Source organism: Lemur catta, chromosome 20 (assembly GCF_020740605.2).
Source record: "Lemur catta isolate mLemCat1 chromosome 20, mLemCat1.pri, whole genome shotgun sequence".
Taxonomy (NCBI): Eukaryota; Metazoa; Chordata; class Mammalia; order Primates; family Lemuridae; genus Lemur; species Lemur catta.
Window position 1 is genome coordinate 21,761,701 of NC_059147.1, and position 24,525 is coordinate 21,786,225.

General features: G+C 45.4%; 2 protein-coding genes across 6 annotated transcripts in view; one reads left to right on the top strand and one right to left on the bottom strand.

Annotated features, from left to right (window-relative positions):
- WWP2 (WW domain containing E3 ubiquitin protein ligase 2) overlaps positions 1 to 7,813 on the bottom strand; it is a 128,958-nt gene extending 121,145 nt beyond the window's left edge. For 2 of the 4 annotated variants that reach the window (XM_045533364.1, XM_045533367.1), the window contains exon 1: positions 7,706 to 7,795. The gene's annotated coding sequence lies outside the window, so the exon portion shown is untranslated. Of the gene's footprint in view, positions 1 to 7,705 lie in introns of all 4 variants that reach the window. The other 2 variants (XM_045533361.1, XM_045533362.1) reach the window with 2 other exon arrangements.
- Positions 7,814 to 13,703: 5,890 nt separating this feature from the next.
- Positions 13,704 to 24,226, top strand: NOB1 (NIN1 (RPN12) binding protein 1 homolog). Of its 2 annotated transcripts, none has more exons than XM_045533368.1 (9): positions 13,704 to 13,824; positions 13,908 to 14,040; positions 16,200 to 16,330; positions 17,922 to 17,993; positions 18,190 to 18,324; positions 18,418 to 18,624; positions 19,169 to 19,266; positions 21,747 to 21,891; positions 23,624 to 24,226. In XM_045533368.1, exons 1-9 carry the CDS (start codon positions 13,762 to 13,764, stop codon positions 23,891 to 23,893), a joined length of 1,254 nt encoding a protein of 417 aa, XP_045389324.1. In that variant the 5' UTR covers positions 13,704 to 13,761; the 3' UTR covers positions 23,894 to 24,226. The 2 variants fall into 2 exon arrangements, with proteins under 2 accessions (XP_045389324.1, XP_045389325.1); XM_045533369.1 differs by having other exon boundaries at positions 13,750 to 13,824; positions 16,251 to 16,330.
- The last annotated feature ends 299 nt before the right edge of the window (positions 24,227 to 24,525 follow it).

Here is a 24,525-nt window from a genome sequence, read left to right on the forward strand (position 1 = left end):
CCCAGAGACATCCATAAAGACAACAAAGATCTATCATGGTCCTTTTTGGCTAAAAATACTTGAAATACCTGAGATCAAAAAAGCAGGAAGAAAATGTTTTTAACGTATCCAACTGGAAACAATAGAGGAGGCAGAAGACCGTGCCTGCAAGACAACCTTCACGTGGGCTCCACAGGACACCAAGGGCACATTCGAAACAGCACTGCTTCATTCTTTTTAATTTATATTATTACTGAAATTCACATACCACAAAGTCACCTCTTTTACAGCATACAACTCAATGGGTTTTAGTATATTCACAGAGTTGTACAACCATCACCACTAATTCCAGAACATTTTCATCACCCCAAAAGAAACCCTGTACCACTAATGGTTACTCCTCATTTCTTCCTGCCACCAGGCCCTAGAAGCCATTATCTACTTTGTGTCTCCATGGATTTGTCTATTCCAGACATTTCAATATAAATGTAACCACACAATATGTGGTCTTTGGTGACAGGTTTCCTTCACTAAGCATAATGCTGTCAGGGTTTACCCTCATTTTAGTATGTATCAACACTTCATTCCTTTTTATGGCTAAATAATATTTCACTGTATGGACATATATATTTTGCTTCTCCATTCATCAGTTGATGGACATTAGGGTTGATTCTTGAAGCCCAGGGACTGCAAGGGTGCAGCGCACGTTCAGCAGGAGGGCAGTGAGCCCTCTGATTGTGGCTCTTCCAGCCTCTTACTCATCCTGTCCAGTCCTGAGCCAGAGTCAGTTATTCAACAGATGCTCTTAGACCCCACTTTGGGCCAGGCCCTGAGAATACAAAGTGGATGCCACCTCCAGGAGTTTGGATATCTTGCTCTGAGAGAGCTTTTTTTTTTTTTTTCTTGGAGACAGGGTCTTTGCTCTGTTGTCCAGGCTGAAATACAGTGGCCTAACCATAGCTCATGGCAACCTTGGATCCCTGAGCTCAAGCGATCCTCCTGTCTCAGCCTCCCAAGTAGCTGGGACTACAGGAGCATGCACCACATCCTGCTAATTTTTAAATTTTCTGCAGAGACAGGGTCTTGCTATGTTGCCCAGGCTGATCTTGAACTCCTAGCCTCGAGCAATCCTCCTGTCTGGGCCTAGGATTACAGGCATGAGCTACCACCTCGGCCAAAATCCCCTTTAAACAGATCCTTGAAGCACTTGTGATGGGAGAAAGCAAACACACATCAGATTTAGTAAGTGACAGCTCCTGCAATAGCTGAAGCACCTGATCACTCTTATCATCCTACTTCAGCAAGATCCTTCCAGACCTGTCAATCTTCCGAGGCAGAGAGGTTTAACCACTCATTCGCCTGAGTGATACTGGGCAAGTTACCTACTGAGAGGATTAAGAGGAGAAAACAAACTCGGTTTCTTCCTACTATATTCTCACAACACACAATACTTCTGGCACCAGATGCGTGGGGGTACTTCCCACACACCAAGCAAGTGTCCAATTCTACAGCCGGTGAACACCCGCTGGGTGTCCTCCAGTTCAGTTCAATCCCGACCCTGCCTACCTGGAGATAGTGCAGATTGCACCGGCTGAGGGCTCAGTCCCACAAGAATGTCCCGAAGATGCCAATCACAAGCCCCAGGCTGTTTCACCTGTGCTTCTGCCTGCTGTAAATCAGGGTTCCCACCACTGCTTCCTCAGGTCTGATTAATTTGCTAGAGCAGCTGCAGAAGTCAGCGAAACACTTCCCTTACATTTACCAATTTATTATAGAGGATATTACAAAGGATACAAATGAAGAGAAGCAAAAGGCAAGGCACACGGCAAGGGGCAGAGAGCTTCCAGGCCCTCTCCAGGCCCGCCACCCTCGGGGAACCTCCATGTGTTCAGCTACCCAGAAGCTCCTCAAACCCCGTCCTTTTGGGTTTTTAAGGAAACTTCATTACGTAGGAATGATTGGCTACTGGTGATCAAGTCCACCTTTATCCCCCATCCTCCCCTCCCCAGAGGTGGGAGGGGGTAGGACTGAAGGTCTCAACCCTCTAATCTCTTGATTGGTTCCCCTGGCAACCAGCCCCCACCCAGAAGCTACCCGGGAGCCCCAGCCAATCATTAGCATACAAAAAGTCACTATCAATCGGGAAATTTCAAGGATTTTAGGAACTGTAGGCCAGAAAATGGGAGGAAAACCAAATATGTATATTTCACGATATCACACTTACCCTCTCTAAATCTGCTTCCTCATCTGTCAAATGAACCCAATAGTATTTAATAGTATTTACTTTATAAGATTATGTTACCGATTAATTGAGATCAGGTAAAGCAGACAGCAAACAGTAAGTGCTCTTTGAATATCAACTGCAAACTAATTACTTCTTCTTGATACTAAAATTCTAGGCTCTGGGATTGCAGGCACCTCAATTCCTAAAATTCTTTGACCCAGCTTTGAGGCAAGAAACCAATGAACACTGAACCTTGAGATGAAAAGACCTGTGCAGAAGAATGTGCCAGGGAGAAGCAGAAACGCCTCACTGGTACCAAGATTTTATTTCTAATTAACCAGCTGTAGAAACAGGCAGAACTTCTTACTGATGATTATAAAATCAACCCTGCATCCACTCTTTTTTTTTTTTTTTTTGAGACAGGTCTCATTTTGTTGCCCCAACTAGAGTACAGCGGCGTCATCACAGCTCACAGCAACCTCAAAACAAAGACATAAAATGTAACCAAAATGTTTGTACTCTCAAAAAAAAAAAAAAAAAACCTGAAACTCCTGAGCTCAAGCAATCCTCCTGCTTTGGCCTCCCAGAGTGCTAGGATTACAGGTGTGAGCCACGGTGCCCACCCAGTGCCACTTCTTGAAAGACGTGCAAGAGAAGGGTCTGACCAAGATCCCTCCTTCCTTTCACTCTCACGCTTCTCCAGTTCTACCCACCACTTGAGCTGCTTTCTTGGCCTCTGGCCTCTGTCCAGGATTGAGTTATCTTCCATTCTCCAAAGGCCCATATTGAAAAACAATCAAACACAATCGAACTTTGCCAAGTGACATCCTTACAAAGACTAAGCACATAAAAAAGAGAAAGGGGACGGAGGAGGAGGTGTATCATTGGAAGGACAGTGGAATTATGGGCCAAGAATAAAAAGCCTGGCTGGAAAGCAGCTCTCACGACAAAACAAGAAGGAAAAGCCACGGGTGACTTGAAGGAGAGGATTGGCCCTGGGTCAAGACTGCCCTGTCTTGGTACTTGGTATCTTCCTAGAAGTAATTATTAACAGTAGTAGTGATTTAAATCACAGAAGGTTTATTTATAAGCGAGGGAAGGGAAAGGAAGAGCAGGAATAGGGAACTGCAACCTTTTGGAAAAAAGGGGAAAAAAAAAAGGTTCTAGTTGGAATCTAAGGGAAACAAGATCTCTTTTGTTCCCACCTCTCAGAAATTCCAGAGTCCATAATAATCCTAAGTGACTCAAAGTCACTCAAAAGCAGCTCACTGATTTGATTCCAGTGGGAGTTTATGTCCATACACCCACGCCACCTCTCTCACTAATGACAGGTGGTAGAAGAACCAAATCTAGACTCAGAGACCAAGACACAAATCCCATCTTTCATTTCTTAGCTACTATGACCTCCTGAGGGTCACTTCACCTCAATGAGGTCGTTTGTTTTCAATCTCTAAAATGGTAGCACGCCTGACAACACCCATTCAGTATGCCTTTGGTGGAACCAATACATATTTTCAACATTAAAAACCCATTATCTATCCTTCCTGGAGGTCTCTAAATTGGCTGCCAACCCAGAAAGCCAGACTAATTCTAGACATTGGTCCTCAAATTGATTTCAGCAGCACTGCAAAGATGCACGGTTGAAAGAGTGGCCTCCTGAAGAAAGAAGAAACCCATTAGCTTGTGGTTTTCAAAAAGGTCTTTAAATGAAAAGTGAAAAGGAGAGAAAACCAAGTTCACAGAGATACACTACAGTGCTTTGTTCTACTTCACCTACTATACTATACACTGAGATTTATTTCAAAATTTAATTTCTAGCAAGAAGCACTCTTGTTGGATGTGTATCCACACTACTCCCTTGGTGACTTCGTTCAGTCTCTTAACTCTAAACACTATGCACATGCTAACAGCTTCCACGCGTATGTCTCCAGCCTCGGCTTGTCTGCAAACTTCCAGATCTAATTGCCCACAAAGTCTCCCCTTGGATTCGTACTAGGTATAACAAAATCGAGCTCCAACCCTGCTGTTCCTACAGCCTTCCCCCTCTCAGTTAATGACAACTCCATTCTTCCAGTGGTTCATGCCAAAGACCTCAGAGTCACCCTTAAATCCTTTCTTCCTCTCACACGCCACATCCAACTCAACTCATCCACAAATCCTGCTGGCTGCACCTCAAAATAGACCCAGGATGCATCCCTCACCTAGATTATGGCAACAGCCATAACTTGTCTCCCTGCTTCCATCCTGGCCGCCCTTACTCCCCTCCACACAGCCGACAGTGAGTCTGTTAAAATGCAGGTTGGATCGTGTCCCCTCCACTGCTCAAAACCCTCCAATGGCCCCCAACTCATCCTGAGTGAAAACCAGCACCCTGACAATGGCCTACGAGGCCTTCGACAACCTGCCCACCTCCCTCCCACACCCAGCACCACTCTGACCTCCTCCTCTCCACTCCCTGCATGCCACACTGGCCTCCCGGCTGGTCCGCAAACCCACCAGGGGTGCTCCTGCTTCAGGGCTTTTGAACTTGCTGTTCCCCCTGCCTCGACCCCTTTCCCCACCCACTTCAGCCACATGGCCCTTTCCCTCACCTCCTTCGGATCTTGACTCAACTGTCACCTTCTGAGGGAGGCTTTTCTAAGGATCCTATTTACAACTGCAACCCCACCCACCCCACATCCCACCTCCTTGCTTTATTACAATATAATATGGGTTTTACTTAGTTATTATTATGCCTTTCCCCACTAAAATTTAAGATCCACAAGGGGCAGGGATTTTTGCCTTTCTTGTGTACTGCTATTAATATATCCCGGGCATTTAGATACCTCTGTCCACTAGAAAGAAAACGGAAGACATAAATGCAAACCACATATAGAATTTTTTAATTTTCTAGGAAACACATTTTAAAATGTAAAAAGAAAAAGGTAAAACTAATTTTAATTATATTGTATTTAACCTGATAAATGCAAAATGTTATCATTTGTAGCAAATACATATTTATATAATCACTTACTGTAACATAAAAAGTTATCAATGACACATTTTATTTTTTTTCACATTAAGGGTTCAAAATCCAGAATGTATTTTGTGCTCACAGCATATTGTGTCTAGGGGACACCCTACAGCACAGTGCAACTCTATGACACCTGGCAAAAAGTGGGTACTTATAAATATTCATTAAATCAACGGAATGTTTGCCCAGGAAGCGGGAGCTATGATATACTACAGGTTTTTCTAAACTTCAGTTACTCATATTCTCTAGTCACAATTTTCTTCTGTGACCTATACTACATTTTCCTCAAAATGTCATACTTTTTATACTTGAAAAAATATTTAAACATAAAACTTTCTATCACTTCTATAAATGTAAACGAATAGGTCTAGGGATTAAAGGCCTGGACTTGAGTCCCTGCTCAGTCATTTACTAGTTCTGGAATTGTGTGTGTGTGTGGTTTTTTTGAGACAGAGCTTCACTCCATTGTCCTGGGTAGAGTGCCGTGGCGTCAGCTGAGCTCAGAGCAACCTCAAACTCCTGGGATCAAGCAATCCTCCTGCCTCAGCCTCCCGAGTAACCAGGACTACAGTCGTGTGCCACCACACCTAGCTAATTTTTTCTATTTTTAGTAGACACAGGGGTCTCACTCTTGCTCAAGCTGGTCTCGAATTCCTGACCTCAAGCAATCCTCCCGCCTCAGCCTCCCAGAGTGCTAGGATTACAGGCATGAGCCAGTGCGCCCAGCCTGGAATCTAAATTAAAGACTTTACCAGGCCTCAATTTCTTCATATGTGGAAAAGGGACAATACTAATCTTCACAAGATCATAGAGAGGATTTAATGATTACAGACGAATTCGAGGTTCAGGGGAAGAAAAAGATTAAATGAGATGTTGGTGTCATTAAGGGAAAGAGACTGAGAAGTCAATCCAAGCCTTTCTCTTATACCTATCGTTTTCATATAGACCAATAACTCAAAATGGCAAGCTTGTATGACAAGAAAAAAGGGAGAATAGAAGACCTGGGTTCAAATTCCTTGTTTGCCACTTACAGCCGTGTGACCTTTAGAAATTCATTTATTCACCAAACATTTATCAAGTGCCCACAACCTGCCAGGCACTAGGCTAGTATCCAAATAAAACATGAAACCTGCCCTTGAAGGATCTGCAGTCTAGAAGGAAGAAAGAGACCAGTAAACAAGAAAGAGTAATAAATTGTTTTAAAAAACCAAGTCATCTCTCTTAGGTCCGTTTGTTCCTTGTGAAATAGGAATAACACCTTCCCAACCTAACTCACAGGGCTGCTACAAAAATTAACTTTTAAATTATTTGCCAAATATTCCAAGAACTTGAACTCATAATACATTAGCAAAGTACTTTTTTTTCCCCCTGCTTGTAACCCAAAACGACTCTGGCTCCTGTGAATGTCCCATTTGAACATTCATTCCAGTTATACTGCATTCTTGAAACTCGTTTCACTTCTGCAAATTTTAGCAAACATTAAGAAAAAGAAGAGGATGAACAGCTTTAACACAAGTATTCAATCTCAAAATCATGAACCAGATCATAGCGCGAAGGAACACAACACAGACCTCTCAGTCACCCTAACTAGTTACAGTTCGTCAAGATAAAGAGTCACATGGTAAGGGATGCTGAATAATTTAAACCGAAGAAAGAGGAAAAGTCATAAAGCAGTATAAGTAGACACTGGTCCGTCCAGGATTTCAGCCGTCACTACGTTGCTGAGGTAATGCTGGGCTAGGTCGCGGTCAACAGTTCAGGCTAAAAAACGTGGGCACAAGCAGAGCAAAGTGCCCACATTTGTTTTTTGTTAAGTCTCGATGATGACCTGATCAGGGAAAAGAATCTCAAAGAAAGATGATCTGAAGGGCCAAGTTGCCAAGAAGTGGCAACCCTACCCAAGCAGGACTAAGTGGGTGCGACGAAAGCAAGACGATCAACATTCCGTGATCCCTCCTGAAGTTTAAAAACTGAATGGGACCGCAATCTGAGTCTCGGGTAGCACTCATTCCAAAAGAGGAAGGAAGGAAGAGACTCTCAGATGTTGTTCAGGCAGCATCTTCTCCCTGAGTTCTTCTCCCTTTCCCCCGAGCCACACGCCCCTTCTCAGGCACCCCCTTCCAGCTCGGTCCCAAGTCGCCCCTTCCTCAGGTCCCGGTCCCTCCACAAAGATGACACTCCTCCGTCCCTGGGCACCCAAGCGCCTCTCCCCTTCCGGAAAGACTCGCTCCCGCTGCGCCCGAGGCTGCCCGGGCGCCCACCTCCGAGCGGCCCCCGCCCGGCCCGCGGCGCGCCCACCCGGCTCGGGCGGGAGCCGGGACACCCCTCCTCGGAGGCCGGAACCGCCGCGCCAGGCCCCTCCCACAGGAAGCCGCCGCCCCCCGGCGCCCCGGCCGCGCCGCCCCCGGCCCACCGCGAGCCGCCCGCCGCCCCCGGCCCGCCTCGCGCCGCCCGCCCGCCGCCGCGCCCCCCGCGCCGGCGCCCGCTACCTGCCGCGGCCACAGCAGCGGCGCCCAAGTCCTCTCCCACTTCCGCCTTCCACCGCCCGCACTCGGGCCGGGTCACGTGACCGCACGTGGTCACCTGACCCGGAAGAGGCTGGCCGGCCTCCCAGGTGCGGACAACCTACGCCTGGCCCGGGAACCTTCGGTCTACAGGGGGCCCTCTTACCACTCGTGTGTTTGGAAGGGGGAGGGTTTTCTGTTCGCTGCGTGGTCCCCGGGCGATCATGTAGACTGAGGGCTCACGGAGTTCCAGACGCTTCGTTTACTCTGCCTATCAGCCCAGTGCAGGCGGGGACAATTACTAGCCCCGTTTTACAGGTGAAAGGAGACCTCTAATCAATTAAGTCAACAAACATTTATTGAGCTCCTTGAGTAGGGTTGCGAGATAAAATACAGGCCACCCAGTTACATTTGAATGTCAGCTAAACAGCAGTGGAACATGTATATCCCAAATACTGCATAGGACGTATTTATACTAAAAAAGTATTTGTTGATTATATGAAAATCAAGTTGAATTGAGCATCTGGTATTTTTATTTACTGGCAGCCCTACGCCTATTCTGTGCCAGACACTGTTCCAGGATCTAGAAACAAAAATCCTGGCCTTTGTGGAACATCTGTTCTTGTGACATAAAGCAAAATTAGAAAAGCTTCAAGACCCCTGCCTCAGGTCCACAAAAATGCCCCACCACACCAAACCAACCCCCATTCCCTTAATCTACAGAGTACATAGAACTTTATGAATTAGCAAAAACATTTTTTTTAAGAGATGGGTCTCACTATGTTGCCCAGGCTGGACTCCAACTCCCGGCCTCAAGCAATCCTCTTGCCTCAGCCCAACCTGAGTAGGTGGGACTACAGGTGCATGGCACCATGCCCAGCCAGAAATATTTTAAAGCAGCATTCTTGACTTAAATTCTGGACCCTCAGCTTTGACAAGGTGAATGTGAATGAAGGCTGAATTTAATCACCATTGATTAAAATGAATGCTTATCACCTAATTAGTCTTAAGGACTGTGTACTAATTATTCTGTTATTTTGGGGTCTTTGAGTTTGGATGGATCCTATCATGCATACAAATTAAATTGGTTGAACACTTAGTCTTTACTTTTCCTATTCCTATTTCAAATCCAGGAGATTGACTTTCACAGAGATACAGCCCTCTCTTAATATGTTAAACCCTATATTCATCCCATCCATAAATCTGTACTTTTCTAGTTTCATTGATGGGAGTTTTACCAATTCTATTCTAGAGGAATTTAGGGAAGGCTTCCTTGATTTGGTGGCATTAGAGTCAATGTTCACTAAAGGGGAGAACGGACAAGGCAAAGAGCATGCACTGTGCTTCAAAGGAACAAAAGCTAATGTAGTGACTGGGATCTACAAGGCCCTCCATGATCTCTCCCACACCTCCCCCTTATTTTTCTCATCTCGTCTCCAGCTACTCTTTCCCTTGTCACCCTGCTTCAGCCACTCTGGCCTAAGGGCCTTTGCACTTGCTTGTCCCTCTGCCTGGAAAGCTTTTTCCCCATATAGTCAGATATGTCTTTCAGATGTTTGCTCAACTCTCTCAGTGAAGCCTTTCATGATCACCTCATTTAAAATTATAACTCATCACTTCCTTCCCCTCCCCCCAGCCTACTTCCTGCTTTATTTTTTTCTCTGTATTTCCTCCAGACTTATCACAATCTGACTTTTGTAAGAATATATGAATACATGTATGTTTCCCACTACAAGAATTATGAAGGCAGGAACTATATCCCATCTTCTACAATAGGGCCTCGTCCATAGGAGACCTCAGTTTGTTAAATAGATTTTTTTTTTTTGAGATAGAATCTTAATCTGTCTCTGGGGGTAGAGTGCAGTGATATCATCTTAGCTCACGGTAACCTCCACCTTCTGGGCTCCAGCGATCCTCCTGGCCTCAGCCTCTCCAGTAGTGGGGACTACAGGCACACACCACCACACAGCTAATTTTTATTTTATATTTTTTGTAGAGATGGGGAGGATCTCACTCTTGCTCAAGCTTGTCTTGAACTCTTGGCCTCAATCCCACCTCAGCCTCCCAAAGTGCTAGGATTACAGGTGTGAGCCACCACACCTGGCCTAAATAGATTTTATTAACATTTATTGAGCACCAAACTCATGGCTATAGATCTTATAGATTTTTTTAAAGGACACATAAAAAGTCTAAAATATGTGTCCCCAGAAAAGTTTAAAAGAAAATTGATAACGTTTACATAAGGAAAAAGACCCCTAAAACACAGTCCCGGACATCCAACCTATTTAAAGTAGTTTACTCAATTAATTACATTGCAAGGCAGAAATAATAACTATTAATTGCGTGACAGAACTGAAATTTCTTAAGTGTAGTGAGAAGAGTTTAAATCTGTCCTTGGGGTGGGGTGGGGGGGATCTGATTTGGATAATCAGGGGACCAGATTACACACGTGGGAACAATTGAGCCGTTTGTTAGAGATCAAGTACACAGGAACAGGCTGGCAGAATTTTCAGGCAGAATAAAAAAAAGGGCAAAGGCAGACAAGAAAGCTGAGGACATCTCCAGGAAAGTCCAGAGGAATTCTAGGGGCACCTACTGATTTCCAGTAGCGTTTCCTCTGCAGTGAGCTTTTCTCTCCGCTAGCCCACTGTTGAGGAAGCATATCCTTTCACAGCCTCTACCTTTTCCCGTCCTGGAAGTGAGCTCAGATCTTCACTGGCACAGAAACAAGATCTTTCTCTTTCATGGAAGGCCTCACATGTAAAAGTTGACATTATCTCCAAGTGAGTTACATGTTGAGTCCTATATGTATTCGAAAGTGTTCATTTGTTATTGTAAACTTTTAAAAGCCACTATCATTTTGTGATGGTGTGTTAAAATTTTTTCACCTTTTTAAATAAAACCAGGAGCTTCAAAAAATTATCTCAGGAGGTGAGTTCACCTCTGAAAGAATCTGTCCCCAGATGTGTCCTGTTCCACCCAAAGACACTACCCTCCATTCCTTGAACACTTTTTGGACTTTCGTATCTCACTATGTTTGCCCTGGTGGTCCTCCAAGACCCAACTCCAAATTCATAAACTCTGCAGGTCTAGGACACTACATAAAATATCATTTTGTTCGTAGCTGTGATATCAGTGAACCCATGGTGATATAAATTAGCTTTCAACATATGTTTGTTGAATAAATGGGGGTCCATCTAAAGCTTTGAAGGGCTTGGAGAAACCTGTTACAGGGAAACAGAAAAGGGATTAAAATACTATCTAAAGTACTACAAAAAGTACAGTGTCACGAAATCCTTTAAGTATTCTTAGTGTTTACCAGAAAATAAATAGCTCAAAGCCCGATCTTTCTCCTCCTAACTATTCCCCTAAATCAGTGGTCCTCAAAGTGTGGCCCCCAGGTCTGCGGCAACAGCATCCCTTAGAACTCATTAGAAATGCAAAATCTCAGGCCCCACCAAGACCTACTGAATCAGAAACTGAGGATGAGGTCCAGTCACTTGTTTTCCCAAGCTCTGCAGGTGATTCTCAATCGCTGGCCTGGATCATCATTCTTCATTCTAGGGTTTACAGAGCAATCCCTACCAACTTTATTATGGAGTCCTCCATAATAAATCTCCTTTATGGAGTCCAGTTCCCACATTGTCCCTCCCCTTTTAGGTCAACATGGGCAACCAATTGGAGAAGTAAAAATTAGAGACAGGAATAGCAGTATTTGTAACTTTGGGTCTGCAGACTAAGTAAAAAAAAAAAAAGGAATAGCAGTATTGAAGGATTGGAATTACATTTTCTGGGCAAGAGATATAAACTTGATTAGAATAATGGGAATGGATGTGAAAGGAATCCAAATATCACGAACATTCCAGAGTGGCATTTACAAACTTTACTGAGAGGAGTGAGGGTGGAGACAGGGATGACTCAGAGATCCCTACCCCGAATGCTTTTGCTGGTAATATCTTTAATGGGAACTCAAACAAGTGTAGAAAGTTTGAGGGGGGCAGATAGTTGTCTCAGTTTTAATCTTCCTCTTGAGTGAAGATGCCAGAAGCTTTCTAAATGGATGTTCCCATAAAAGGTGGCCTGGGGAATAAGACAGGGATTGGCCATATAGATTTGGGAGGTGTTCTTCCAATGTGATCATAGAAGGCTGGAGGATAGACACTATTTCTGGAGGAGAGAACTTAGATAAACAAAGTGGCCAAGACATTTCTCGGTGGAAGGCATGTGTTTGCAAAGCAAGAGGAAGAGAGGGTGAGAAGGCATAAAAGAGACAGGGATACCAGGATGGTGAAAAATCACCAAAGTCAGGCAAGAAGAGGCAGTCCAGAAAGAGGAGATGGTCAGTGATACCAAATCCTGCAGAAAAGCTGAGAAAGCTCAGAAACAAGAACGAAAAAATTGATCTGATAAACTAGAAACTGAGAAATATCCTCCAACCATGCTCTGTTAGGGCAGGTAGCACAGGCAGGATCTAGAGCTTGAAGAGACTGCGTGGTGACAAAGGATGAGACAGAAGATATTTGAGGAAGGATAAAGAATTTGGGTAACTGCTGAAGGGGACCCTCAGGGTGCTGAAGGATTTTGGTGGGCATACAGATAAATTACAATTGAGGAATAAATTGGAGCGAAGACCTGATAAAGAAAGTTTGAATGAAAATGGATGATTGAAGAGTCAAGTCAACATTCAGTCAAAATTCACCAGCATGTAATAGGCCGGATCTCATAATTAAGGAATCTCAGATTTGAAAGGAAATTTAGAAGTCATTTAATACCCCTTCCCTTGGATCCAGCAAGAAATTATTTGTTAACAATTTATGTGCCTTGCTTAGGTAGGTAAGGTGAGGATATTAAGACAAATAACCCTGTAATCCCAGCACTTTGGGAGGCCCAGGCGGGAGGATCACTTGAGGTCAGCAGTTTGAGACCAACCTGGGAAATATACCAAGACTTTGCCTCTACAAAAAATTAAATAAAAAAAAATTATCTGTGCTTGTAGTCCCAGCTACTTGGGAGGGTGAGGTGGGAGGATCACTTGACCTCAGGAGTTCGAGGCTGCAGTGAGTTGTGATGGTGCCACTGCACTCTAGTCTCTGGGCGACAGAGCAAAACCCATCTTTCTTTTTTTTTTTTAGACAGAGTCAGGCTATGTTGCCAGGGCTAGAGTGCCGTGGCGTCAGCCTAGCTCACAGCAACCTCAAACTCCTGGGCTCAATCAATCCTCCTGCCTCAGCCTCCCGAGTAGCTGGGACTATAGGGGAAGGCCACCACGCCCGCCCGGCTATTTTTTTTTTTTCTTTCTGTTTTTAGTTGACCGGCTAATTTTTTTCTATTTTTAGATGGGGTCTGGCTCTTGCTAAGGCTGGTCTCAATTCCTGAGCTCAAGCGATCCTCCCGCTTCGGCCTCCCAGAGTGCTAGGATTACTGGCGTGAGCCACCGCACCAAAACCCACCTCTTTAAATGAAAACAAAAGAAAAGAAAAACAACAAAAAAACAAGACATAAACCCAAGTGGAGGTTATCCTAGGAATGATTTTAAAAAAAAAAACGAAGTGGAGGTACATAAGCAGAGGTCAGTATAACATAATGGATGAGAAAGGGGCTCCAAGTCAGTTTCGTGGGATGTTACCTTGTTAACAAGACCTACCCGCCTTGTCACCTGGTCCTATGTAGCTATATCTCTTGCCTATAAAATAATACCTATCTCATAGAGTTGTGATAATTAAATTAGGTTACCTGTATTGACTAACTTCTAACCCTGCAGATATACTCAAGTTGTACATTTAAAAGTAAAAAAGGCGCCAAGTGGAGACTGAAGTTGAGTCCCAGGTGTCCCCCAAGCTTTGAGCCCGCCTACACCTCTGGCGGGGCAGGCGGCGCCGCTGCGCATGCGCGCGGGCAGTCCTGAGCGGGGAGAGCGGGAGCGGCCGCCAGGAGGCGCCGCTAAGTCGCGGCTGTTCCTCCTGGTTCCCAGAGGCCTGGATTGGACGTAGGGGCGGGCTCAAATTCGGTGCGCATGCGCGCTGCCTACTCGTCCGGCCAAGATGGCGCCCGTGGAACACGTTGTGGCGGACGCCGGCGCTTTTTTGCGGGACGCGGCTTTGCAGGTACTGGGAGACTTAGCCCAGAGGAACGTGGTCTGGGTTGGCGTGAAATCGGGTGGGTGTGAGCTGGGCCGATCTCTCCGCAGGACATCGGCAAGAACATCTACACCATCCGGGAGGTGGTCAGCGAGATTCGGGATAAAGCCACGCGCAGGCGGCTCGCGGTCCTGCCCTACGAGCTGAGGTTCAGGGAGCCCTTCCCCGAGTACGTGCGGCTGGGTGAGTGCCTTTGTCCCGGCGTTGAGCGGGAAGCTGGGGCCCGGGGTGCGTACGGGACTCGCTCGGGTCTGGCTGCTTTAGCAGAGCATGTGATCTAGAGACAGCACTTTCTAGGAGATCGTGCTGGGAGGGAGGCCTCCTGGTTCTGGAGGCAGCCAGGCCTTGCCAGTAACTAGCTAAGTGCTCTCAGGTACATCACTGCAAAATGGGAATGATAATATCTACCTCTGGGTTTGCTGCGAGCATTAATTGAGGAGTCTGTCACTCAGCGTTGTTTAGCGCTTTATAAGCATACAGTGAATTTGTTCTGATTTAAAATAGGAGAACCCAGATCTCTTAATACTTTCGTCCATTTCTTTTCAGTAGATTAAGGTGGTGACTGTTTTGGATACAGAGGTCAGCTTCAACTTAAAAGGATGCTTTTAGGTCTTGCATTCAACTTGAAAGAAAACTAAACAATTATCTCTTGACTTAGGAGTCAGGGTTGTTCTCTTGTTAGGGGTCAAGGTGATGGTACGCAACCCAGGAAAGGCCCTCAGTGATTTGAAGTGTTTTGATGTTACCTACTCTGTGACTTCTATGACTTTCTCTAGCAACTTACTGGCTGTGTGATGTTTGACAAGTTACTAAATTTTCTAAGGAAATACTAATAGTACTTAATAGGATTTGGCAGAGGATGAAATGAATTAATGTGTAAAGCTTTTAACACAGAGCCTCATACACAGTAAGTACACAATAAATTGTGGCTGCTGCTGACTCATGTCCATTTTTTAGGAAATATTGAGCAGTATCTTTACTGTTCCTTGTGCCAGTGTAGCAGAAAACATCTTTCTGTTAATGTCAGGAAATTTCAAGTCTTTATTGTCCATGTTTCAGGAGAATAACAATAGTGACAGCTGGCATTTACTATATATTAAACATAGTGGGGTTTTTTTGTTGGTTTTTTTGTTGGTTTTGAGACAGGGTCTTGCTCTGTTGCCCAGGCTAGAGTGCAGTGTTGTTGTCATACCTCACTGCAACCCCAAATGCCCGGGCTCAAGCAGTCCTCCCACCTCAGCCTCCCAAGTAGCTGGGACTACAGGTATGCACCACCACACCAGGCTAATTTTTCTATTTTTTGTAGAGAGAGGGTCTCACTATGTTGAAGAGGCTGGTCTTGAACTCCTGGCCTCAAGCAGTCCTGCCTCAGCCTCCCAAAGTGCTAGGATTATAGGCATGAGCACCAAACAAGGCTGACTTTTTTTTTCAATTGTTCATTATTTGTTACAAACATCTCAATGTTTATTTTTATTTCTTCATAGACTACAATTACAGGCCCAGCATCCCTGATCCAAAAATTCTAAATCCGAAATGCTCCAAAATCCAAAACTTAACTGCAGACATGATGCCACAAGTTTCCACACCTCAATTTTGTGCATGAAAACTATTAAAATTATTGTATAAAATTATCTTCAGAACAATTTCTCAGCCAGGCACAGTGGCACATGCCTGTAGTCCAACCTATTTGGGAGGCTGAGGCAGAAGGATCGCCTGAGCCCAGGAGTTCAAGGCCAGCCTGGGCAACATAGCAAGAACTGGTCTCTTTTTTAAAAGGATGTAAAATTACCTTCAGGCTATATCTGTATATGAAGCATAAATGAATTTTTTGTCTAGACCTGGGTCCCATCCCTAAGATAACTCATTATACATATGCAAATAGTACTCTAAAATCTAAAAATATCTGAAATCTGAAATATTTCTGGTCCCAAGCATTTTCGACATGGCATACTCAACCTGTTGAATTAACTATCTATTCCATTTTGGAATCTGATCATCCATCCTGTTAATCTACATTGTATGCTTAAAATAAAAGAATTTTAGAGCTGGAAGAAACTAGAGCTTCTATTCTAACGTACTAGTAAAGCTTAAATAAGGAACTCTCATCATTGTGCTAACTTTTAATGACGTTCTGCTTCTTCTATTCTCACTGGCATGAATCATTGGTGGAGAACACAAATTTCTCAACTATGAGTAGAAAAAAGATCAGAAAATGAATGAAAGTGTTAAGATTTTTCATGGGATCTTGGTCCTTTCTAAATTCTTCAATAACTTTTGTTGGGTTTATCCAAGGTCATATGGCTTTTTGCCTCTAACTGAGACTAGAAATCTTTTGTTTACAGTGACTGAGTTTTCAAAGAAAACTGGAGATTATCCCAGTCTCTCTGCCACAGATATCCAAGTGCTGGCACTCACCTACCAGTTGGAAGCAGAGTTTGTTGGAGTGTCTCACCTAAAACAAGAACCAGAAAAGGTAAATTAAGAGGGTTGGGTTTTTTTAAACCTTATGGAAACTATCTGCTAGAGGGAATGTTGTGATGAGCCCAGTAATCCCCATCATTCCACCTTCACAATTAGCATCTCACAGCTGGTCTGTTTTTGTCTATACTGACCCACTGCCCCATAAGGACTCTAAAAAAATTACCTCAAAGTGATTATGACACCTACACAAAATTAGCAGTAATCTCTAATATCATCAAATATCCAGTCAGTGTTCACAATTCCCAATTATTTTATAAATTTTATTAAGAGTTTGTTTGGGTCGGAGTGCAAATAAAGTTCATCCATTACAATTAGCAGATGTGTCTCTGTGGGTTCTTGGGAAGGGTTGTTCAAATTTGAAAAATGCAAAAAAAGTAAAAATCTATATTTATTTATTTATTTAGAGACAGGGTCTCACTCACTCTGTTGCCTGGCTAGAGTGCAGTGGCATCATCATAGCTCTCTGCAACCTCAGACTCCTGGCTTCAAGCGATTCTCCTACCTCAGACTCATTAAGTGCTGGGATTACAGGCGTGAGCCACCACGCCCGGCCTGTATTCTTTTTTTGTAATAGAATTCCTTCTGAAAGTAAAAAAAGAAGGAACACTAAATGCTTGCAACTTTTTTCAACCCTTGCTGCCTTCAAAACTCTGGGTTCCTATTGTGCTTTTAGGGACTTACTCACCTTGGCTAGGCTGAAGAGACTGATGGATTTGTGCCTGGGTCCCATTAGCTGTTTCTAGGCTAGAGGATTTTGGAAGCCAAATAATCAGAATAGTAAATGGAATAATTATACATAAGCTTTGACTCTGTGACTGTCTGAACCTAGGGTACCTGGAAGTTGGTTTTCCATTTGGCACCCATCGGTCCATGATTTCTAAAAACTGCCCTTTCCTGTGGCCATTTTGGAAAGAGTTAGTTTGTATCAAAAGCTTTAAAATGGGCCGGGCATGGTGGCTCATGCTTGTAATCCTAACTCTCTGGGAGGCTGAGGCGGGAGGATCACTTGAGGTCAGGAGTTCGAGACCAGCCTGAGCAAGAGCGAGACCCCATCTCTACTAAAAATAGAAATAAATTAGCTGGACAACTAAAAATATATAGAAAAAATTAGCCAGGCATGGTGGTGCATGCCTGTAATCCCTGCTACTAGAGAGGCTGAGACAGAAGGATCCCTTGAGCCCAGGAGTTTGAGGTTGCTGTGAGCTAGGCTAACGCCATGACACTCTAGCCCAGGCAACAGAGTGAGACTCTGTCTCAAAAAAAAAGCTTTAAAACAGCATATCTTCTACTCTTAGGTATTTATCCTAATGATGTAACCAAAAATAATTCCAGGTTTTACAGATAATAATGTTCATGACAGCTATATGTATAATGGGAAAAAACAAATATCTGAAGTGGTTATTTAGTGGCATTGGAATGACTGAATTTATATATATTTTTTATATTTTCCAAATTTTTCTGAACATTGCATATCTTTGATTTCAGTAATCAGGGGAAAATGTTTTTGTTTTTTAAATTACCCTTTCATGCTGGATTTTCAAACTATATTTCCTTGCTCAGAGCTATCATTTTTTGTTTTTAAGGTTAAAGTGACCTCATCGATTCAGCACCCAGAAACTCCTCTGCACATTTCTGGTTTCCATCTGCCCTCCAAGGTAATTTTTTAGACAATCCGGGCTCTTCATGCCCTTTCTGCTACATGTCATGTCTCTCCAAGTTATGTGTTTATAGTGAACCAGATTTACCGGGACGAATATCATAGTTTGTCCTGCCCTGTCTCATCTGACTTCTATGTCACATGTGATTTCGTTTGTAACCCTCTCGGTTTCAGGTTTTTATTATTTCTTTTAGTCTCAGCCTAAACCTCCAAAAGACACGGTAGAGAAAGGACACCTGGCCAGTGAGCCTGAGGACCTAGAATTCAATTCCTTCACGTTCTGGAGAAACCCGCTGCCTAATATCGATCGGGAACTGCAGGAGCTGCTGGTAAGGGACTGACTTCTGATCGGATGGCAACACCGTAGCTCCTCCCCGCCGCTCCTGTGGGCCTGGAGTTTGTGAATTCTCTTGGTGTTTCAGATTGACAGAGGTGAGGATGTTCCAAGTGAGGAGGAGGAGGAGGAGGAAGAAAATGGGCTTGAAGAGAGAAAAGGCGAAGACAGCGATGACGATGGGGGCGGGTGGATAACCCCCAGCAACATCAAGCAGATCCAGCAGGAGCTGGAGCAGTGCGATGTCCCCAAGGACGTGCGGGTCGGCTGCGTGACTACAGACTTCGCCATGCAGGTGGGTGGGGCAGGCAGGGGCCGCTCATGGGCTTTATGTCACAGACAACATCGGCATGGTCCTGCAGAGGTTGGGATGTGTGCAGAGCTGCTGTTGTGTGATGCTTCTTTCCTGGCTGTAGAAACTATTCTCTTTGGTAATTATTAAGTGTTTAATGTTTATCATTCATAATCTATTGGTACTTTTCTTTCAGTGTATATAACGTTCTGTGCTCCGTTAGGTACTTGGAGAAGTTAGAGAGTTTCCAGCCCAGAAATGAATATATTCACCCCTGAACCCCTGAGAAAATAAACATTTCTGTCGAGAGCGATTGCTAACGACGGGTTTTGTGAAATGATGGGTACAGGCCCCAGGACTGGGGATTAGAAAGAAACCTGGGTCCTTGTCCTCACTGAAATATCTTGAGAGGATCCCAAGGTGACTTTCCTTAGCAAAAGCCAAGGATGGTGGGCCAAAGCGAGGTTTGTGATGTTCCCTTAACTGTGATTACAGAAATGAACGTTAAAAGAAGACTTAGTTCAGTTCTTTAACTTGTTGGTTGTAGAACGTTCTGCTGCAGATGGGGCTGCACGTGCTGGCGGTGAATGGCATGCTGATCCGCGAGGCCCGGAGCTACATCTTGCGCTGCCATGGCTGTTTCAGGTACACAACTGATACTCTGCACCCGGTGCCCCTCTGGAACACTCTCTTCCTGTCCCTTCCATAGACTTTTGTTGTTGTTTTTTTGAGACAGATTTTTACTCTGTCGCCCTGGCTAGAGTGCAGTAGCGTCATCACAGCTCACTGCAACCTCACACTCCTGGGCTCAAGTGATCTTCCTGCCTCAGCCTCCCGAGTAGCTGGGACTACAGGCATTCGCCACCACGCCCAGCTAACTTTTCAGTTTTTTTGTGGAGGTAGGGTCCCTCTTGCTCAGGCTGGTCTTGAACTCCTGAGCTCAAGCGATCCTCCCACCTCGGCCTCCCTGAGTGTGAGGATTATGGACATGAGCCACTGCACCCAGCCTCCTGCAGCCTTCTTGAAAGAGAGCCCTGCGTTATGTATGTTTTCTTCTACTTCATTGCTGCAGTGCAGCCCAGGTTATGCCTCTGCCTGGGTACGGAAACCCCCAGGACAAGGTTGCCCGTGACCTCCCACCTTATCTCAGCAGCACTGGGAGCAAAGAACCCTCATTCTTTAAAGATACTTACTGAAATGTTTATGCACAAAATGACGTCTGGGATTTGCTTTGATGTACGCACAGTGGAAGGAGTGGGTGGGCATAGAGATGAAACAAGATTTGCCATGAACTGATAGTTGTTGAAGCTATCAGTTGAAGACGTGGCGATTCATTGTGTTCTTCTGTCTGCCTTATGCTGGAAATTTCCTATTTACAAAAAAAAAAAAAGTAAACTCTGGATGCAGAGTACATGGGTTCAAATCCAGATTCTATCTTCTGCCTGTGTCATTTTATAAAAGTTGGTTCACTTCTCTGTGCTTCACATTCTTCTTAAATAAAATGGAGAAGGTGGTTGTGAGGAAGTAGGAAGATAAATCCTAAGAACTTAGTGCAGTGTCTGGCATGTAGGAAGCCGAGAGTTCCTTTTGGGTGAACTGTGACGTGTCCACTGCTCTCTTCTCTCCATGTCTTTCCTGACTCCTGAATTGGTCCTTCTTGTGGTGGGCGCTGGTGTTCTGTGGGGAGGCCTCCGGGATCCTGGAGACCCTCTGGTTGGAGCGGAAGAGACTGTACTACAGCCTCGTTTGCTGGTGAAGTGTGGCCCTGGGGACTGGGACTGGGGTGGCTTCCAGCCATCCCGCAGACTCGGTCTGCATTCGGTGGCCGTCCTGTAGATCGTCTGGTGGAGCCCTTGTTGGGGAGGCCTGTGTGGAACATTCGTGAAGCATCAAGGTGTCGCTCGCTGGGTACCCGGAGCTGTTCCACTGAGGGTGGAGTTGCCTGGGTGGCAACAGGGGACCCGTGTTCCCCTGAAGGCTTCCAAGTAACCAGTCACTCACACCACCATCTTCTGCAGCTCTGCAGGTGACTTAGTTAGCCACTCCTCAGAGCTGCCTGTGCATTCTTCTGAATCTGAATGTAATTTTCCTGTTTCAGGCTCATGTGACAGTAAAGCTTCTTGCTTCATAGTATTTCATTTTCCCCCTTGTCCTTTCTTACAGAAGCCCTAAGTTCCCAAATTAACATGCATTCATAGAAAGACCTGGAAATGTTCTCCATTCTTGTGTGGTTGGCCCCAGTGACTGCACGGTTTTTTGTGCTAGTTCTAGCACCTGCTTAGAGGTACTTAGTTCACGTGTAGGAGACTCGCAGATGAGGATTTGGCTTCTCCAGCTGCTCCACCCAGCTCGTCTCCTGGCTGTTGGGAGAGGACGGAGGACCCCTGAAGGACAGGAACCAAGGCCACTGTCTGGCCCTTGAGAGGAGCAGCTTTTTGCTGCGCGGGGTCCACCGTGGGGGCTTGAGCGGGTAGGAGAGAGGCAAGGCCTCGGGGTCCGCCCTCAAAACCCACACTCAGTTCAGCCGCGGCAGGTTTTATTGCGTTTCCTTTGTAATTCATTAGTACGTTCTTGCCACCCACAGAGGCACCTCCTGGTTTAACATGCCGGCTGACGTTTGGGGACAAGGTAGATCTGTAATGATGCGCTCCTTGAGAAAGTGCAGTGACGTTAAGAGCACTGATTCTGGAGCCACTGCCTGGGCACGTCTGGCACATCTGAGCTGTGTGACCTTGAGCGAGCTGCCTCAGCTTGCCTCGGTTTCCCTATCTGTAAAATGGAGACAGTTCCAATCGCACCAGATTGCTGAGATGTTAAACGTGTAGAATAGTGCCTGGCCGTGTTCAGTAAGAGTTCATTACTGTTTAATAATTAACAACATCCTGCTCATTTCTCCCTCCTGCTTATTTGCTCCTTGTATTACCTTCTCCGCCAGGGGACAGCAGCAGTTTGTTACATTTGGGGATGAGGCTGGCGACCTTCGTTTCTGTGACGGGTGTGGCGTGGTTCAGCCTTTCTTGGTTTCTTCTCGTTTCCTTCTCAGAGGCCCGTGACTCGCCTCGCGTTCTGGGGAAGGGGTTGCCGCCTATGGCTCCAGCACTAAGCATGTCCTTTGTGTCTTCCAGGACGACATCTGACGTGGGCCGAGTGTTCTGTTCACATTGTGGGAACAAGACCCTGAAGAAGGTGTCCGTGACGGTCAGCGACGATGGCACGCTGCACATGCACTTTTCCCGCAACCCCAAGGTGCTGAATCCTCGAGGCCTCCGGGTAAGTAGCGCGTCTGCCGTTCCCTTGACAGCGCCACAATTTTGTGAACAGAGAGGACAAAAACCTAGTTGCGCCTGCAAGATGGGGTATTGAAAGCCGGTGACTTGGGTACAAGGCAGACGGGGAGAGTGTACTGCAAGCCTCCTTGTGAGTTTCCTGAGCTCATGATCCCATGAGAAGTAACCGCTAATTGCCGGCAGTAAATGCTCAGAACCACGTGTGGGGGGTCACGAAGTAGGAGATCATTTGGAATGTGGTGGAGGTGAGATTCGTGCAGGAGGTGAAGGATGGGCAGGATCCCTGGAAGCTCCACAAACCAGAGCGGAAGGAGTGTGAACGCTCAGCCTGGAAGAGAGGCCGGGGCTGGACGTGCTGCAGTTGGAGATTTGTTTCAAGGAATTGAGAGAGAAGGATTGAGGGACTTGTGAGTGGCACTGGTTTCCCCAAGCAGCATGTGGGCCACAGATGCATGAGGAGAGTTTTTTTTAACTGTTGTATTTTGAAATAATTTTCAGTTGATAGAAAAATTGCAAAAAATAGTACAAAGAATTCCTATTTACCCTTCACCTGGCTTTCCCAATGTTTATCTTTTTTTTTTTTTTTTTTTTGAGACTGTCTTGCTCTGTTGCCCTGGACAGAACGCAGTGGCATCATCCTAGCTCACTGCAACCTCAAACTCTGGGGCTCAAGCTATCCTCCTGCCTCACTCTCCCAGGTAGCTGGGACTTTAGGCACACGCCACCACACCTGGCTAATTTACCTCAAACTCGGGGGCTCAAGCAATCCTCCTGCCTCAGCCTCCCAGGTAGCTGGGACTTTAGGCACACGCCACCACACCTGGCTAATTTTTCTATTTTAACTAGAGATGAGGTCTCACTCTTGCTCAAGCTGGTCTCAAACTCCTCACCTTAAGTGATCCTCCCCCCGGCCTCCCAGAGTGCTAGGATTACAGGTGTGAGACACCTTGCCCAGCGGTTACTGTCATTATTTTGAGATTCGAATTGTTCTGTGCTTGGCCCGTGGGAGCCCCTTCAAGCCAGCTCGTGTCCTTTTGACGTGTCCTGGTTATTTGAACACTTTTCTTATTTTCCGCCAATAGCAAGATGCTCCTAGACTCAGCCTTCTCCTGCCCCTGCCCTAGAATCGGCCATTTCTCTTAGGAGCTCTGGTTCTTTTTTATGGAGAATGTTTTTTACAAGCAAAAATCTGGGCACTGGGTGTGCTCACTGTCCTGGAGTGTCATTACTTCTTGGCCCTCAGTGGACAAAGGTAGGAAGTACATACATGTGTGTAAATATACACTTGAATATTTTGTATTTCTGTATCTGTGTTAAAAAGCATGAATTTATACCCTCAGTTTCAGCCCGACACCAGAGTGCATCCTAGCCCACCCTCTTCCACATTCATAACACCCTCAACACTGTTTCCCTTAATAGTCATTTGCTCAGCCCTGGAATATACGTTGTCATTTCAGAATTGCTGACCCACACCACTTGAAAGCAGTACCCTCTTGTTAGAGTTCTGTGTCTGTACTTAATTCATTTTTGTCCTTAGCTGAAGGTATAGTCAAAATACCATGTTTGGTTTCTCACCTGTGAGTTGAGGCGAGAATCAAGTGGGAAGAGCGTGTCACACGCTTGGCACGCAGCAGGCAGGAAATTACTGTCCGTTGTTGCCATCTGCTGTGACGGTGGATCTCTGTTCTTCTAACGGCCTTTCCTCATCTTTGCAGTACTCACTTCCTGCTCCCAAAGGCGGCAAATACGCCATCAACCCCCATCTCACCGAGGATCAGCGCTTCCCTCAGCTGCGACTCTCCCGAAAGGCCAGGCAGAAAACCAACGTGTTCGCCCCCGACTACATAGCCGGGGTCTCTCCCTTCGCAGAGAACGACATCTCCAGCCGCTCGGCTACCCTGCAGGTCCGGGACAGCACCCTGGGAGCTGGCAGGAGACGCTTAAATCCCAATGCTTCCAGAAAGAAGTTCGTGAAGAAAAGGTGAGGTGTGAACTCCGGCAGGCAAACCGGATCACTCTTGTGGCTGCTGAGTAGCTCTGCTGTCCCGTTCCCATCTGTGTTGTCTCCAGAACCTTCTGGATGGAAACAACAGGCCGGCTTCACAGTACTGTCTCGTGACTTGCCGTGTGTTGGTTGGATTTGTGGTGACCATGGGCCATCCCTTGGCCTGTGAGCATCCAGAGAACCGGGACTCCTGCCATGTGAAGGGGAATTTGATGAAAACAGAAGGAACAGTGCCCTGGAGCAAGTCTTCAACCTTTAAAGAAAGCAATTTCCAAATGATAATATTTTTCTAATAAACATGGTTGCAAGCTTCTGTGTTTGTCCAAATTTCTGCTGCTTAGGTAGTATGAGGACTAACACACTATATGCCAAAAGATCAAGCATTTAGATTTTATCTTTTTGCCAGAAAATACAATAAATATGTTACAATAAAACTAAGATCTTTTTTTTTACTTCTTTTTTGAAAAAAAGTTTCCATCCTTGAGGAAAGTTCAGTTTAGTGAACCTCCCTTAGAGTCTTTCACCTAAATTCCCCCATAGTTAGTTAACATTTGCTTCATCAGCTTTTGCTCTTTCTGTACACACATGGACACACACGTACACAGAATGTGT